The 15675-nt window shown below is 43.1% G+C and overlaps 1 protein-coding gene across 3 annotated transcripts in view; it reads left to right on the top strand.

Moving 5' to 3' along the window:
* Positions 1-14925, top strand: part of LOC146823053 (N-acetyllactosaminide beta-1,6-N-acetylglucosaminyl-transferase-like) — a 361189-nt gene extending 346264 nt beyond the window's left edge. For 2 of the 3 annotated variants that reach the window (XM_085607260.1, XM_085607257.1), the window contains exon 3: positions 13658-14925. In XM_085607260.1, the coding sequence (XP_085463386.1) occupies positions 13658-13848 (191 nt within the window). In that variant the 3' untranslated portion in view covers positions 13849-14925. The remainder of the gene's footprint in view (positions 1-13657) is intronic. The other variant, XM_085607258.1, reaches the window with a different exon arrangement.
* The last annotated feature ends 750 nt before the right edge of the window (positions 14926-15675 follow it).

Consider the following 15675-nt stretch of genomic DNA (forward strand, 5'->3'; position numbering starts at 1 on the left):
AATTTCGATGTCAGGGTAAGGAAATTTTACAGAAAACTAAGTCTTTGAAAGTGGACTGAGTTGATAATTCCTCTTGGTATGCACATCTAAAGACAGACCGCATATCACTTGCAGGCTGGAGGCATGCAGAGAAAGGCAAAATGAGCTTACGTTTCTCTGCCAAAATTAAAACGTAGCCATTAAGTCAACTGCAGAGTTGAAAATGCAGTTTAACTTCATGGACATTATACTTGATTTTCCCATTATTTATTTGTTAATATATTTACTTACTTACTTACTTACTGTTAGGAATTTCATAAAGCACAACAATCACTCTGGATGGGTCTTTTGTCTTTGTTGCGTAATATGCTAGGCCTGATTGGAATTGTCAATGGATCAGAGGCAAACAGACGCATTTTCAGGCACTTTCGGAACTTTAAATGAGTGGGCTCCCTGAAGATGCTGCTAGACTTCATGAATGGAAATCATGGGGAACTGCTGTCTGCTTATTTACTAAACATACTGGGTTAGTAAGAGTTTGGTGGATGCAGAAATACACCATAATCATGCGTATGTCCCATGTGCCCTGTTAACACTGTCTGCTTGGCTGGCGATACACTCACATTCACATGAACACACACTCTCACCTGTGAGCACACACGCAATAGACATTTAAAAGCTTTTTTTTTACTCTCCTCAGCTCCTAGGGAAGGTCACATTCTACCCAATTGTACTCCATGGGGCATATTCTCAAGGATCTATCGCCGAGTTATCGGCACTTTAGCACAGCCAAAGTCACGATAAATTTATCGCCCCATTCGCAAGCTGTTGCTAACAGCCGATATCACCAGTTTTCCGGCGTAGAATCCCCAAAAAACATCGCCACGGATGACCCCGGCAACTATTGCTAATGAGATGCAGAGTAGGCGTTGCCGAGCAAAAAGCAGCGACAACACCACTCCACAACATTCTCAATGACCAGCCAGATCGGCGATAAGATCCCAAAACAGGCGATAAGGCGCGTTAACAGCAGGAAAATAACACCTGCTCTGACCTGGTGTAAAGTGAGACAACAACTGGCACCAGACAAGGGAGCACAGCCCATAGCCAAACATGAAGAACAACAGATGCCCCCGAGCAATAGAACATGCAGCCCGGAGCCGTAATAGGACAACAACACCCACCACCACCACCACCCACAGGACCCCTCCCTTTGGACAAAGAGAATGCACATCAACACCACAAAACCATGAACCAAACAAATCGCCTGAAGAACACCTAACATACAGGTGCGGCCAGAAAAATGGAAATCATACATTCCCATTATATAATCCAAATAAAAGCTTTATTACAGATTAAACAAAAAACAACAATCTTGAAGAGGCACGGCGGGTGTTCTCTGGGCATTCTGTAAGTCACAGCCTGCAAGACAGAAATACAGATAAGAAGGTGTGTCATGCGCCCATCAAAGTACAGAGAGAGGGAGCAAGAGAGAGAGAGAGAGAGGGGGAGAGGGAGAGGGAGAAAGAAAGAGAGGGAGAGAGAGAGAAAGAGAGGGAGAGAGAAAGAGAGGGAGAGAGAAAGAGAGGGAGAGAGAGAGAGAAAGAGAGAGGGAGAGAGAAAGAGAGGGAGAGAGAGAGAGAAAGAGAGAGGGAGAGAGAACGAGAAAGAGAGGGAGAGGGAGAGAGAGAGAGAGAGAGAGAGAGAGAGAGAAAGAATGGGAGAGAGAGTATAGACACTGCAGACCCAGGCCTCACTGCTCACCTGCAGCCACCGGTGTATCTCCAACCACGTGCCGGTACACACTGCAGTCCCCCAGGTCCCTTATCTGAAACAGTTGCCAGAGACATGAATGGCAGAGTCCATACAGTAGCACACGCCATCCGCGCTTGCCCGCCCCTGCGCACACAGGCTGCTGCACCCCAGCCCCTCCGCATGAGTCCCAACTCCCGGGCGAGCTCGCTGGAGCCACTCTGACTGGACAGTCATTCTTGCCTCTGAGTCAGGACTCTGGCGATGTCAGCCATGGTTCGTTGGAGGGCATGGAGTGGACTGTCGGTGTCCGTTAAGGACTGTGAGTGGTCCCTGATGGAACTTAGACACCCACGTATGGCGTCTAGTTTGGCTGCCATGTGGTCGAATCCCACCTGTACCTGTTCCGCCACTTTCTCCTGGCACCCCAACACACAGAGTTGGAAGGCCATGTGAGCGTCGTGGGGGTCCTTGGAGGCTGCTGTGGTGGTGGGTGCTGCCTGCTGTGTGTACTGTGCAGGGGGTGGGTTCTCCTCGTAGCAGCTGGGCTGCCCTGCTCCTGGAAGTGGGCTGCGTAGGCTCTCCATGAGCTGTTGGAGGGCGTCGGAGTCAAAGGTGTGGTGGTCTTCTTCGTCATCAGAGAAAAGAGGTTGGGACTGATCTGCAGGAGCTGTTGTTTCTCCCTCTGCAATGTGAAGGGGAGATGCAGTTTAACATTGTGTTCACATGTATGTTGACGCATTGTACATGTTAACATTCAGACTGCATGACAGTGTACATTGTGACTGTTTTTGGGGAGCTGCCTATTTGATGCGGGACAGTGGACATTTCGACATCACGGATGTGTGTTTGTACTTGTACATTGTCAACTCACATTTCTCTGCGATGCCATATGTGATTGGCCAGTTTCTGCCCACAAGTGGCACCAGTTGTGTCCTCTGTTCTGTTGTGGATGTGTTGCGGATTGTGCCACATCGTTGTCAATGTTGATGTGCTCTGCATGTGATGTGTGTATGCCTCATTTTGGTGGAGTCGCCCCTGCAGCTCTGATTTAGTTGCCCCTTATCCCTTACATGTGGTGTGCCTTGGACTTCTGTGCTTATTCAATGCTGTGATGCTGCATACTTGGGTGCATTGGTCTCTTGGTGGGATTTGGGGGTCCGGGGCATGGTTTGTCCGCAGGTGTGCTATGCTTACTTGTGCATGTGTGCCATTGTGCCCATCTCTCCCCGTCCCCCAGTCCCTGTTCGGTACTCACCCTGTTGCTGTTGTGTCCGGTCATGTTGAGCAGTGTCCGGTCCCCCAACTCCTGCCACCGTCTTCCCACTTATGACTGTGGACACCATTTCCTCCATCTCGTCCAGCTCCTCCTCTGGCGCTGGGCTCCCACCTCCAGTCTGCATTGCTGCCTTCCGGTTGTTTGCGAGGTATTGCTTGGTTTTCGCTTTACATCATTCCAGCGCCTCTTGACCTCTTCCATTGTCCTCTTCAGCACTCCGAGTGCATTCACCTTGTCCACGATGGTCTTCCATATTCCATATTTAGTTCCCAGTGACACAGTGGAGGTGAAGAACAGTAATTGATGGTGTTCTATCACCTCCGTTATCAGGAGCCTGTCCCAGGCTGGTCCTCGGGGGGGGGGGGGGGGGAGGCTTGTAGGGTTCTGGTTGTCCTCTGCACTTGCTCCGGCTGACTCCATTGTGCTTCGCTGTTGTTTGGCTTTTGTATGTGTTTTTTTCCCAACTTTTGTAGTGCATTTTCCCGCATGTCGTGTGGGGATTGCAGGCTGATTTTTGTATCGCGATTTGCGTCATCACTGCTTTTTTCGCATTGGTGTTTTGCATTTTTGCGCTGTCGCGTTGATTTTAACGCGTTCATTTGACGCGTTGTGGTGGGTCTATCGCATGGTGTTGAGAATACCACATTAACACAGTGTTATTTTCCCGCGATAGACTGCGATTTGAAGAGTGGCGTTAAGCTACTTTTGCGGTAGTTATCACACGTTCTTGAGAATATCCCCCCATGTTTTATTACAGTAATAGTGACTAATGTAATACTCACTGTTAGTGTAACAAGCATTGGCATAGCCAATAGGTCTCGCTTTTGGGACCTTATAAGTGTTTAGCCATGCAACAGTTGATGTTTTTGTGTTGCAGCGTGGAATACTAAATCCCTCTTTACACCACAGACCATAGAGCTCTACAACCACATTCATTCACTCATTCACTGGTGGGGCCCATAACACCAACATTTATTCCCTATAGATCTATAGTACTTAAGAGATGACTTTCACTCCATACGCTGTAATGAAAGGAAATACACGTAATCCCTAATGGGCAAATAAGTTCACCTATTCTTCCTTACCTCACCGGGACCTAAACATTAACCTAGTAATTCCTCCCATGGATCGGCCATGGATCAGCTAGTTGTTGAGTAAAATGACACTTAATTCTCTAAAAGTCATTAAATCAATACATTTCTCAAATAATCACCCGACACAGTTTTATAATGAATAGAGTAAAATTTATCTAAATAAAGCATGGAAAAGTCATAAAGCATTCGGTAATTTGGTTAGCATATTTACCTATTCTGGCTAAACGTCGTCCTCTAAGTCAAATTCAGATCTTTTGTCTCTATGCCCATAAAGCGATCAATCAGTTCGTAAAATAATTGGGCATCTGATCAGTCCATCAGAGTCTATGGTAAGCAACTGTCCAGCAGTGTCACCGTCCTCTCCGTCAGCATAACGTCAGGAAATTCAGAAAGCCAGATGATGGAGTTTTTTTAGCCTCTTTATTCTACTTCTTTTATAGTAAAATCATCGACAAAATGTTACAACATATGTCGTTAAACCATTTTTGATTGGTTGAACCAGGATCATCTTTCCTGATTCACAAGCGCAAAATGTTTCTTTAGATGTAATTCATATTTTAATAATAATTTGCAACAGTTACTTGTCCATTCAGGGCATTTTGGTTCCCATACAGATTTGTGTCCATGGTGTCATCAATTATGAAAGTTTTTAGTTTAAGGAAGTCTTTTGTTCTGAATGTTGGCACCCATCCCGGTGCGACCTTCGCGGTTACAGTCTGCCTTGGGTCAGGACGAGGTTATTGTTGCTCATCTTTTAGCGCAGGCGAACTTCACCCAGATATTTCTATGTAATGTCAGTCCGTCAAAATAGGGATGGCAGCCATTTTGTGGCCACTCCGGAAAGGTCAACTTAAGCAAAGAAACACAAAAACGTAATTAAAACAGGGAAATGGCTAATAAAATGTTATTCCCTCGCTAAACCCTTTATGTGTGTGTATTTATCTAGCAGTAAGCAACACTTATTGCAGTTTATACTCACAATTAAAAGCACAATTCACAATTTACATCACGAAAGCAACATATAACATGCAAATTCTAAATATCTATCATTAGTATGCGTACGCAATTTAGTTTACATATTAATTAGGCCATGCAAAAGCAATTCCCACGTGCATTTTCTTATTAGTAATGTTGATTATTTAAAACACAGCAACCCGTTAATACAATTATTATTATTCAATTATTCTTTTTAATTCAAAACCCATTGAATGGAGAGGGTATACATTTTTTAAAGAAAACCCCACTCCTGCAGTTGCACAAAGGCTATTGTGCTGCATAACTAAATACTTAAAGGTCCCAAAAGTGAGACCTATTGGCTATGCCAATGCAAGTTTTCTTTGAATTCTGGCACTTGTAGTTTTATTTATTCCATTTTAAAATTGGGCTACAATTCCCAGAAGTCTACGAAAAAAACTTGGACTGGACCAATACATGACAGATGTACCTGGGAAACTTAGCAGCTATGAGCAGCATACCTGCTAGTTTTACTCGTGGGATTTCTCTTCTGCGTAGTACTCAGGCTTGCAAGTACCTTTTCTATACACAAAAGGCAAAATGATTGGCATTGTAAGTGCTTATTCTGCACACTGTTTTTACACATACTCCTTTAATTGCACACAACATTTCTGAATCTTCACTTAATAATTATTTGTAACATTGCTTCTCTACAATAATTCCATAACTCTATTGGTTCTCATCTGAAAGTCCAAACCTCAAGTTTCTGTAGTTTCTTCACTCATTTCCTTCTCCACATTTTGCCTCTAACCATCCAAAGCATGAATTTCATCCAATATATTGGGAAAAGAATGTTGAAAGTAGAAAAATATTTTCTTAACAAGTGAGAAGCTCTCATAAGTTTTGCGAGTTTAAAGCGATCCACATAATTACGGGTATAATGACTTAATTTTTTTCCAAATCTCGCTTTTACTAGCCGTGCCTTATTGCTTTTAGAACATGATTTTTAAAGTCCTCCTCCCCTGTTGCAGCTTGCCCCAGTTCGTCTTCCTCATGTGTAAATGGACACTGACATCACAGGGCTGGGTTTTGCAAGCACAACGTTTCTTTCACGAGGCGGTTTTCCACTCCCAGCTGGGCAGAAGGTTTAAAACAAAGAATGTGCTGTTGCCATGTGTTTGCAGACAGAAGTTCCCCCTTGAAATGCCTGGATTTAAGCAAGCAGACATTGCCTCAAATTCGGGAACCTCTGCAGTCCCAGAATCCTGCATTAGTTTCTTCCAGACCCGTGTAGAGCAGCCATGGGTATCCTGTATGCAGAGGTACGTTCTCATTCTACGTTTGTTGTTTTGACTGAAACCTAAAAGCCACCTCGTGAGTGAACCCACACGTCCAGTTAATGAATGTATAAACAAGTACATTTTAAATGCGGGCAGTTACCTCATTGGCTCTTAAAAAAATAATGTTTAGAGCCAAGCTGCTATTTTGTTTTCCTACTGCATGTATATTTTGCAGAGAGAGTCTGAGGGTGATAACGACTCTTTTTTCCACAAACGGAAACAATCACTTTCTCTAATGGTCAGAAATGTTGCTGACTTTTTTCTTGAGGTACCGTCTTGTGCTCATTTTGCTGGTGAAAGGTAGTTGGTGCCTACTAAATGCTGTTTTCATGCAGTCTGACACTGTGAGAATGTGTGTGTGGCATTGGTAGGTGAAAGAAGTGTGAGCAGCGGCCTGTGTATTCATTCTTTTAAGATGTGTGAGGAACTGGGAAAGGCGAGGTTCATTCCACTCTGCAAAGGTGGGACCAGGACTGAAGGGGGAGGGGCGGGTGGCAGGCTACAGAAGAAAAGCGAATCTCTTGTCGGGTGAAGAGGAATACGTGAAACTCACTATAAAGCAATCAGCAGTGAGGTACCTTGAAAAGAATGGGTTGCGGGTTCCTCTGCGGGGCTATGTCTCGTTGGGAAAGTGAGACAACATTATTGAGTTCCCTGATTGAGGGACATGGGAAGTTCATCAAGGTAAACTGGTGGTAGCGATCTACCCAGACCTCAGTAAAGAGACAGAAACTGCTGTAGGTCAACATGTGCAAAGAAGATAATAGGCTTTAGGTGGCGACCTAGTTAGTGAACTAGGTCATGAGTGAAGCAAGCGGCAGAGAGCACTGGTAAATAGTCCACTCTGAGGATAAGGTGGTGCGGTGTCATCAGTTGCTTCTCGGTAAAGGCTTATAGCGGATATTGTATGAACGACTCCTTAGGTTTGAAAAACACAGAGGTCGCCGATAGACGGACCCACGTGAAAACAACACCACGCTCCCGATTTACAAAATAGTTTTTGCATTTATACTGTGACTTACTTTTGTAGTACTCTTGCTTCAGGAATAAAAACCAATTGCCTTCACAGAGCTTCAGACAGGACAGACAATGCTGTATTTCATTCCCACTGGAAAACAAACACCCGGAGAGCGAGATTCCCCAGATCTGGGCCAGACAACTCCACTTTAGCCTGGATTTGAGAGCGCGAGAGAACAGTGCGGGCGTGGAGGCCAGAATGAGGTCAGCGAATGAGGGCAGCTGGAGGGTGATGCATTCTCTGGGCACTACGACCGGAAGTTGAAACGAAGGCTGAAGAAAGTGGGCGAGGTCACAGCAAGAAGAGCCTCCTCTGTGAAGCGAATTTTAACACAAATGGAAACAAGCATTGGCCACGAGACCCGATATGTGGTGGGGGTGGGGGAGAAGCGGGATTTGTGTGCGTGCGCATTGGCCGCGCGGCCGTGAGAGAGACGCGGCCGCAAAAGTGAAGTGCTACGAGCGCTGTGCTTAATGAGCATGACGAGGAAGCCATATGGCGCCTCTGCTCCTAAGCGCGGGCCCGCGCACATGCACGCAAGCTGTAGGCCGGCCATGGTAGCATTTTCTGAGCCTACTTACTAAAAGTCTCGCCAGTTCAGCGCATGCGCTAGCTCAGGCGAGACCTAATAAAAAGTGACTAAAAACAAAGCGAGTCAGTAAGGACAAGCTGTCACTGATTTTGCCACCTCTGAGGCCAGGGGTCACAAAGGTAGTAACAGAGGTCACAAGGGGCAAGTTAGGGGTTGCAGTTGCGACCCCTGGCTTCCCCTAAATGGCGTCCATGATTATGCCCCTGAGTTGCAGTAGTGGCTGCATTGACATGCTTCCCGGGCTTTGCATTGTTTGACTATGAGGAGCGATTAATACTTTCTCAAAGAGGTTGGCAGTTGTCCCCACGACATTCAACATTCCACTTTATTGTCTTAATCGGATAAAGCCTCCTTATTTTTCACACTGTTTGGAAACACTACTGTTTAAAATGCTAAAAGTTCCGCGACCTCAACTGGGATTCGAAAAATAAAGATGGAGGAGTTAAGTGAATTTTCAGAATGTGTCATTACATGAAACGGGTATTTAATAGAGACTACCTACATAATTCAGGGATTCTATACCTTTTTTCCTTTTCTTTTTTTCTTTTTTTTACCTCTGAGCCATTTGTATATAAACGATTTTGACTAAACTTCTCTATGCAGGTCTGACTTTAGAAGTCTGTTTTACACGAGGCAGGGGCTAATTCCAAAGAGGCTTTTTGTGCAGTTTACCACCATTTTAGGTACATATGCATTTTCCTGTAAATGCATTTTCCTGTAAATGCATTGTATGACCCACATTACAAGTTACCCTCAGATTATTACCCTTACTGGTGTCCTCCTAAATATGGAAATGGGGAAAATAATGGGTATAATACGTTTTAGGGGACATATATGCAGGAATCAGTGTTTCTGTGGTGATTCTCTCATGTTTTTGCCCAGGGTTTCAAACAGAGGTTTCAGCTTTTTTCAGCCTCCATTTTTCCAGGGCGTCACAGTCGTGCTGTTTGGACACCATCAACATGGGAGGACGTTCTAGGCACAGGATTTGTTCGAAAATAGTGGCGGCTGGACATTATTTTTCGTTTCTGCCTGTCTTTAGACATATCTAATTGCTGCTTCTCTCATTCTTGTGGTAAACTATACATTGTGCAGGTTTTCTAAAGAGTGTTAATGTTAACCCATTAGCAGAGAGATGCTGATATTTGCATCTGAAAGGCTATCTCTCCCCTCTCACTTACTGGACCATTTAACATGTGATTGCCAACAAGAACAGAAGCAGGAAACCTACAACAACATTTCATTTTGCATTTAACAGCTCAGCACTTTGATGCAAGGTTTATTATGTTTCAACCATTTACATGTTGCATTGTGGGGCTGACGTTGCATTATGGGGCTTGTAATTTAGATTTTTGAGTTTCATCATGGACTCAAACCCCCAGCATACAAAGTGCTGTTGGCTAAAATGCCAGAATTGGCCACTTTTACAAAGTCGACTTCTCAGCTGTTTTATGTCTACAGTGTTGACTACTCCATTAAAAAAATAGTTTTTTTCAAAATCCAAAAGTAAACTCTGTGCACATATTTTGGGTCTCATTTATTAGGCCCCTTGCGCTGCCAGAACGTCACTTTTTGTGACGTTCAATGGCACAGGTGCCTGCTCCATATTTATAAGACTGCACTATGCCACTTTTTTTGGCTTAATGCTGCCCCCTAAATATTGTTCCCTTTAACGCAGTTTTCTGCATTAAAGGGGTGTGCAATGGGTATTGCTGGGGGGGGGGGCAGTGGAGGGGGGTTCCCAGCAACATCTATGGCTTTTTGAAACTGCCCCAGATTTACGAGAAATCGAAAATCTGAGGCACCAAAAACTTACACCTCCCCAGGAGAGGTGTAAGGGAGGCACAACGAGGAGAAATATCTTTTTTTCTAGTTTTTCCTTCTTTATGTGCAGCACACATAGAAAGAGGAAAAAGCCTCTGCGATTGTTTTTGAGCAAGAAGAAGGTTTCCCTTCCTGCACAAAAATAATCATCCCCGCAATGCAGGCACCCTTGCACCATGGTGCAAAGTTGCCTGTGTTGGAGTAATGCATCCCATTGGACGCCAGTGCAGGGAAAAAGGACAGGAATGCGCTATATCTAATAGATATGGCACATTCCTGCACTTTTCTTTTGCCGTAGGGCTTGCAGTGCTGCCCTACGGAAAAATCTCATAAATGAGGCCGTTTGTGAGGGTTCACTCTTTCACTTAATTTGTGCAATAAAACAAGGCTTTGTAATGTGAATCATTTTCTTTAATGTGTAGTAGAAAGTTTTATAACAAGCTTCGCTTCACAATAAAGGTGCAACAAGTATTGCAGCAGCGCAACCTTTCATAACATAAGTAATAAGTTAAGGACATGTGGCAGTAGCAGAAGAAAGAGAACAAGATTATTTCACACATACAGAATAGTTACAACATAAAACGCTAACACACTAAAGAGGGCGTGAGAGGAGTTAAAGACTGTTGTACGATTTCCATAAACATACACAAAGTACAAAACTCCTTGAAGAAACACCCAAACTTCTTATTGAATTAATATACATTCACGTACTCTTATAGAATGATCATTAATCATCTACGTAGTGTGGTAGGGTTCATTAGTGGGCTTCATATATTGCACTGGGAAGCATTCAAGAGTACTACTGTTTACTAGTTGTACAGTCTCCTTTAGTTATGGATTCCCTGATTTGGGTGTGGCTATGCCACTTAAGTCAACATTTATGTTCTGCCTTTGTTAAACGGTCAGACCTATATTAATATTGTATGTGTAAGAGCTAAAATGTTGTTTACTGGTGTCTCCCTACCACTGGATTAAAAACAGGAGGACTAAGTAATGGACCCTTTTCCTCTTTTCCATCAAAATGTTTTGGTGCTCGAATATTGCCTCTGTGGAGTCAGGCATCTTCCCTAGGAATGTAGGTATCTCACATCAAATATTGTGAAACAATCACTGCTTCATAGGGCATGTTCACCAGCCTCATCTCAGATGCGACTGGGGGCTAGGAGGGCGACTGGGAGACATTTCCTCCAATCCCACTCTTTGAAGAGACCTTGCAACTTGCTTTTGGCAAGACTGTCAATACGTGCATGTTTTGCAGGGCGCCTTACTATAATTGTGCCCTGCACTGTGAACCCTAGCGGCAAGTCAGTTGTCTTGTGCCACATATACTTGGCCTTTATTGCTGTTATAAATGAAACATTATTGTCAATTGAACAATGTATGAGAGATTTTTGTACAGTGCATATCCTGAACCGATCACATAATAGAAGGCAGAGGGAAGAAAAGTAATTGTTCAGTGTCAGGGCCCCTCAGCTAGTATTTGCCCTCGGTTCAACAGAAGGTTCTAACTGACCTGAGCATGCTATGCAAGGGCATTCAACTGACCCATTGTGTTTCATAAATTGGGGCAACAGCAGTGGAAACACTACTGCTCATAGGACAGCTACACCTGGAGCAGAAACCATGCAATCTTCCTAACTTCAGAGGTCAGGTAGAGCTAGTGTAAAATCAGCACACGCCTTTCCCATCACAAGACAGGTACAAACCAGGCAGCAGCAGTGCAAGCTTCACTTCCTCGCAGAACAGGGTCAATATGGCAGTAGCAAAACACGCTTCCCTCTCTCGGAAGGCAATATATGCAGTCTTCTATTTTCTGCAGAGCAGATCCAGCTGGGCAGACTAGTACTAACATTCACTGCTCACAGAATATGTACAGTAAAGGCATGGATGACATGTAGGTTACAGACAGATCTCTGGAGTGGGTGCTGAAGTCATGGAGGTGGATGTATAGGTAGATGTGTTAGTGAATATGCAACTTCTGACACCATTCCTGCTTAGGTGATATTCCAAGTTTGTCAGAATCCTGAAAGTCCTGCTGCTGTCACTTGGAGACCTCCTGTTTGCGTTGATTCTTTGGTGTTCTGAGTATTAACAAGTAGCCATCACATTGTAGGTCATTATTATTTGAGCAGAATCACCACCACGTGACTAACTATGCTTTAGAAAGTCAGACATGTGCAACCTTCACAAAAAGGTTTGGAGTGCATGCACAAATGTTGAGGGCCGTCAGTTTATGTGTGTGTGTGCATGTATAACCCACGCAGTGGGGACCCGCTCAGCCCTCACAGTGTGAGCAAAACATACCCACACAAAATAACATACCTATTATTATGAGGACTAGCCATTGATCTTAATGAAGTATGTAATTGGTATTCTAACTCCACGTGCACTTTGATACTAGGGTAGGTTATAAAGCGGACCAAGGGAAATCTAACTGCGCTTTTAGGTTTTTTATACACTCGCTCGAAAGTACCTAAACACGTACCCTACTATCAAAGTGCACGTGGAGTTAGAATAGCAATTACACACTCCATTACGGTCAATGGCCAGTCCTCATAATAACAGGTATGTTATGTTATGTGTGTATATGTGTATGGGTGAGTGAATGAATGTGAGAATGAGGCAATGGTTGGTTGGATGGATGGATGCCCAGATGATTGGTTGGATGAAGGGATATACGTGGGGAAGGATGAATTGGTAACTAAGTGCATGTATAGATGAGTGATTGTGTGCATTAATGAGAAATGCATGGCTTGCAGGAGTGCATAGTCCAATATCTGTATGAATGAATAACTTCACAAACAAGTTAGTGGATGGCAAATGAATGCATAGATGAATATATGGGTAAGTATGTTGATAATGGAATCCGTGGATGTATGGATGAATTACTATCAACCTAACCAGAACTATGCTTCATTTCATAATCTGTCTTTTCAATCATGCACTCTGACATATCCGTTTCGCCATCGAACCACACACTCATCCCTCCTTCTCCCCATGTATATTTTACACAGTCTATCTAGGTATCTACTTTCCCACTCAGACTAATGCAACCATTTAGTTATCCAACATCCACTAATACTCAAGCATCCATTGAGTATCCACCCATGCAGACATGTATTAATCATCTGTGTGCATGCATCTGTTGTTTGTTTTTGTCACTCTTTGTGTAATCCTTGTATGTAACAGGATGCATGTATGTTTTCCAGAAAATGCTTATAGCTGTGGATTTTGGGGACCTTTAGGTGCCTGGGTGTGATCATGTATGTAGGTCTAGTGATCTATGTGCATTGTGTGCCTTTATATCTGATGGGAATACTCGCACATGTACTGATGCTGGGTGGTGGTTTGCTATTTTTCTGCATGTGAACATAGATAAATAATTTGTGTGAGTGCATGAATAATCAAAGATGTATTTTTTCTTTGTGCAAGGGCGCCTGTATGTCTGTGTCTGTTTGTGCATTTATGGATTTTGATTTGTGAGTATTGATTGATGTCTGTAGCTGTTTTGCTGTGAATCTGCATCTCAGTATTGATACATGAGGGGTTTGCATGAGAGATAGCAGACCCATTCCCTATGTCAATGTTTGTTGACCTAAGATTTAACAGACAGCAACATCTGTCTCAGTCAAACCTGCTACAAATATATGTTTTGTTACTAGTTAAATATATTTGGTAACATGATAAAATTACTAGTACAGTTCGGTGCTGGCATGGTTTGACCTGGAGTTCACACATGATGAACCAACATATGTATAACTATCATTGGTGATCTTTCATTCGCAGCCATGCGTTAACCTGGTAATTTGTTTCTTTCCTTTGCAGGTCATTATGTTAGGGATGTGTGCATATATGGAACCGGGGACCTTAAGTGGTTGTCTAAGTCCAAAAGCATGTTTGCCAACAAGTTTGAGCTGAAGACCTACCCACCTACCCTAGAATGCCTAGAACTGTGGCTGAGGCAAAGAGCGCTGAGCCAGAGTGAGATCCCCGTCCTGCCCAGCTGGAACTTCTGACTGAACCTCATCACCTCTGACTTGCAATGAGCCAACAGGAAGTCATTTGCTGCAAAGTTGTCATTGCCAACAGTGAGGAGAACCTGATTTACGGAAGTAAAAAAGAGCAATTCTACAATATAATATTTTTATTTTTGACAGCTTTTCAAAAATATCCTAGAATTTCTATTTTATTTTACAGGGAAGTCAAAACGCATCAAGATAAAGATATATTTTTACATTAAAAAAATATCCTATGCTTGTTTTTTTCCACTACAAAATTATACTTTTTGCGACACTGCCTAGAGTGCCTTAAGGCTGAAGAATCTCTGGTAGTTGCTTCTTTACCTGGAACCAGCTTTATGTGGCCGTGCAGTGAACAATGCTTGTCAATCTCATGGAGAAAACGCTTAGAGAAATTCAGCTAGTGGCAAATTTAATTTCACTGTCAGATCCAAAATGATATGCCACCATGACTGCCCAGGTTCTGTCAGTCTCTTCTGATGTAAGTCAGTTCCACAGAATTGGACTCAGAAATGATAAGTGCGAGTTCATACTGTGGCAGTGAGCGATACCACTTATGGTTTCTAGATAGACATGGATAATGTGGAAAAATTACAGAAACTCTGAAGGGGTAAGGCTGATGCAACATCATGATCTTGCCCTAACTTGCTGTCAAACCTTTCAGAGGAACCTGACAAGATATTTTTATTGATGTTGCAAAACCACAAAAAAACAGCCATGTTAAAATGAAATCCTTAAAGTATACACCCTTCCTTTAGAAGATGTATTTTGTGTGGGGGAGTGACACACATGTATGTGCAATGCACAGGAATGACTGAAAGCTGTCTACTGGTAGCTCATGGCTGGTGCATTCCATGTTTCTGGCTTGGCTACATGATAACGCAGGTTAAAAATGTATATAATTTGACATAAAAAGTTAGGTATGTACAAGCGGAAGGCTGTTATGTTGAAATTAGTCTTTACAATTGCATTTCGTCATCTAAATCTACACACTAGGTCCCTATTGTTTATTTTAAAATTTGAGTCAACTGTAACCCAGGACTTTTTCAGGTTCCATTTTGGGAACATAACACATGGCTAAACGTATGCTGAGATGCAGGACCAAGGGGCGGATTTAGATCTCGGAGGACTGGTTACTCCGTCACAACTGTGACGGATATCCCGCTGCCAAAATATAAATCCCATTATATCTTTTGGGATTTATATTTTGGTGGATGGTATATCCGTCCCCGTTGTGATGGAGTAACCCGTCCTCTGAGAACTTAATCAGGCCCTAGGTCTTATTTGTGCAGAGCGACAGGTATATTTCCAATGTGGCTTTGTAGAGAGATACATGTTTCTGCATAATTCAGTTTTTATATGTCACATATTCAATTAAGAAAAATACTAAGGAACCTAAGAGGAGATGATAAAATATTCTTGTTCTGGCCAGTGCATGCTGCTGCTCGAAGCTGTAGGCCTTTTGTTAAAACTTTCATGGAGACAAGGTCAAATTGGGTTCTATTTCCTAACTGGTCCATCCCTGTTTGCAAGAGCCCAGGTGAGGTAATGTGTATCTACAAGGTATAACCAGATTTAGGGTATTCTAACAGGCAAATGGCAACTGCCGGGTACCTGAAAAATATAGATTAAACCATATACTACAAAACAATTAGATATTATCATAAGAAGCCACTATTTATGCGTGGGTATTCATTATCTGTTAATGCAAACATTGTAAGAGTTCCAGACCTGTTTAAATTCTGAGATATATTATGACCTGTGTGCATACAAGCAAAGGATATTGTGGTGCCCTGCACCTGCTAATAGTTTTTTTATTATGCT

Source organism: Triturus cristatus, chromosome 5_2, assembly GCF_964204655.1.
Source record: "Triturus cristatus chromosome 5_2, aTriCri1.1, whole genome shotgun sequence".
Taxonomy (NCBI): domain Eukaryota; kingdom Metazoa; phylum Chordata; class Amphibia; order Caudata; family Salamandridae; genus Triturus; species Triturus cristatus.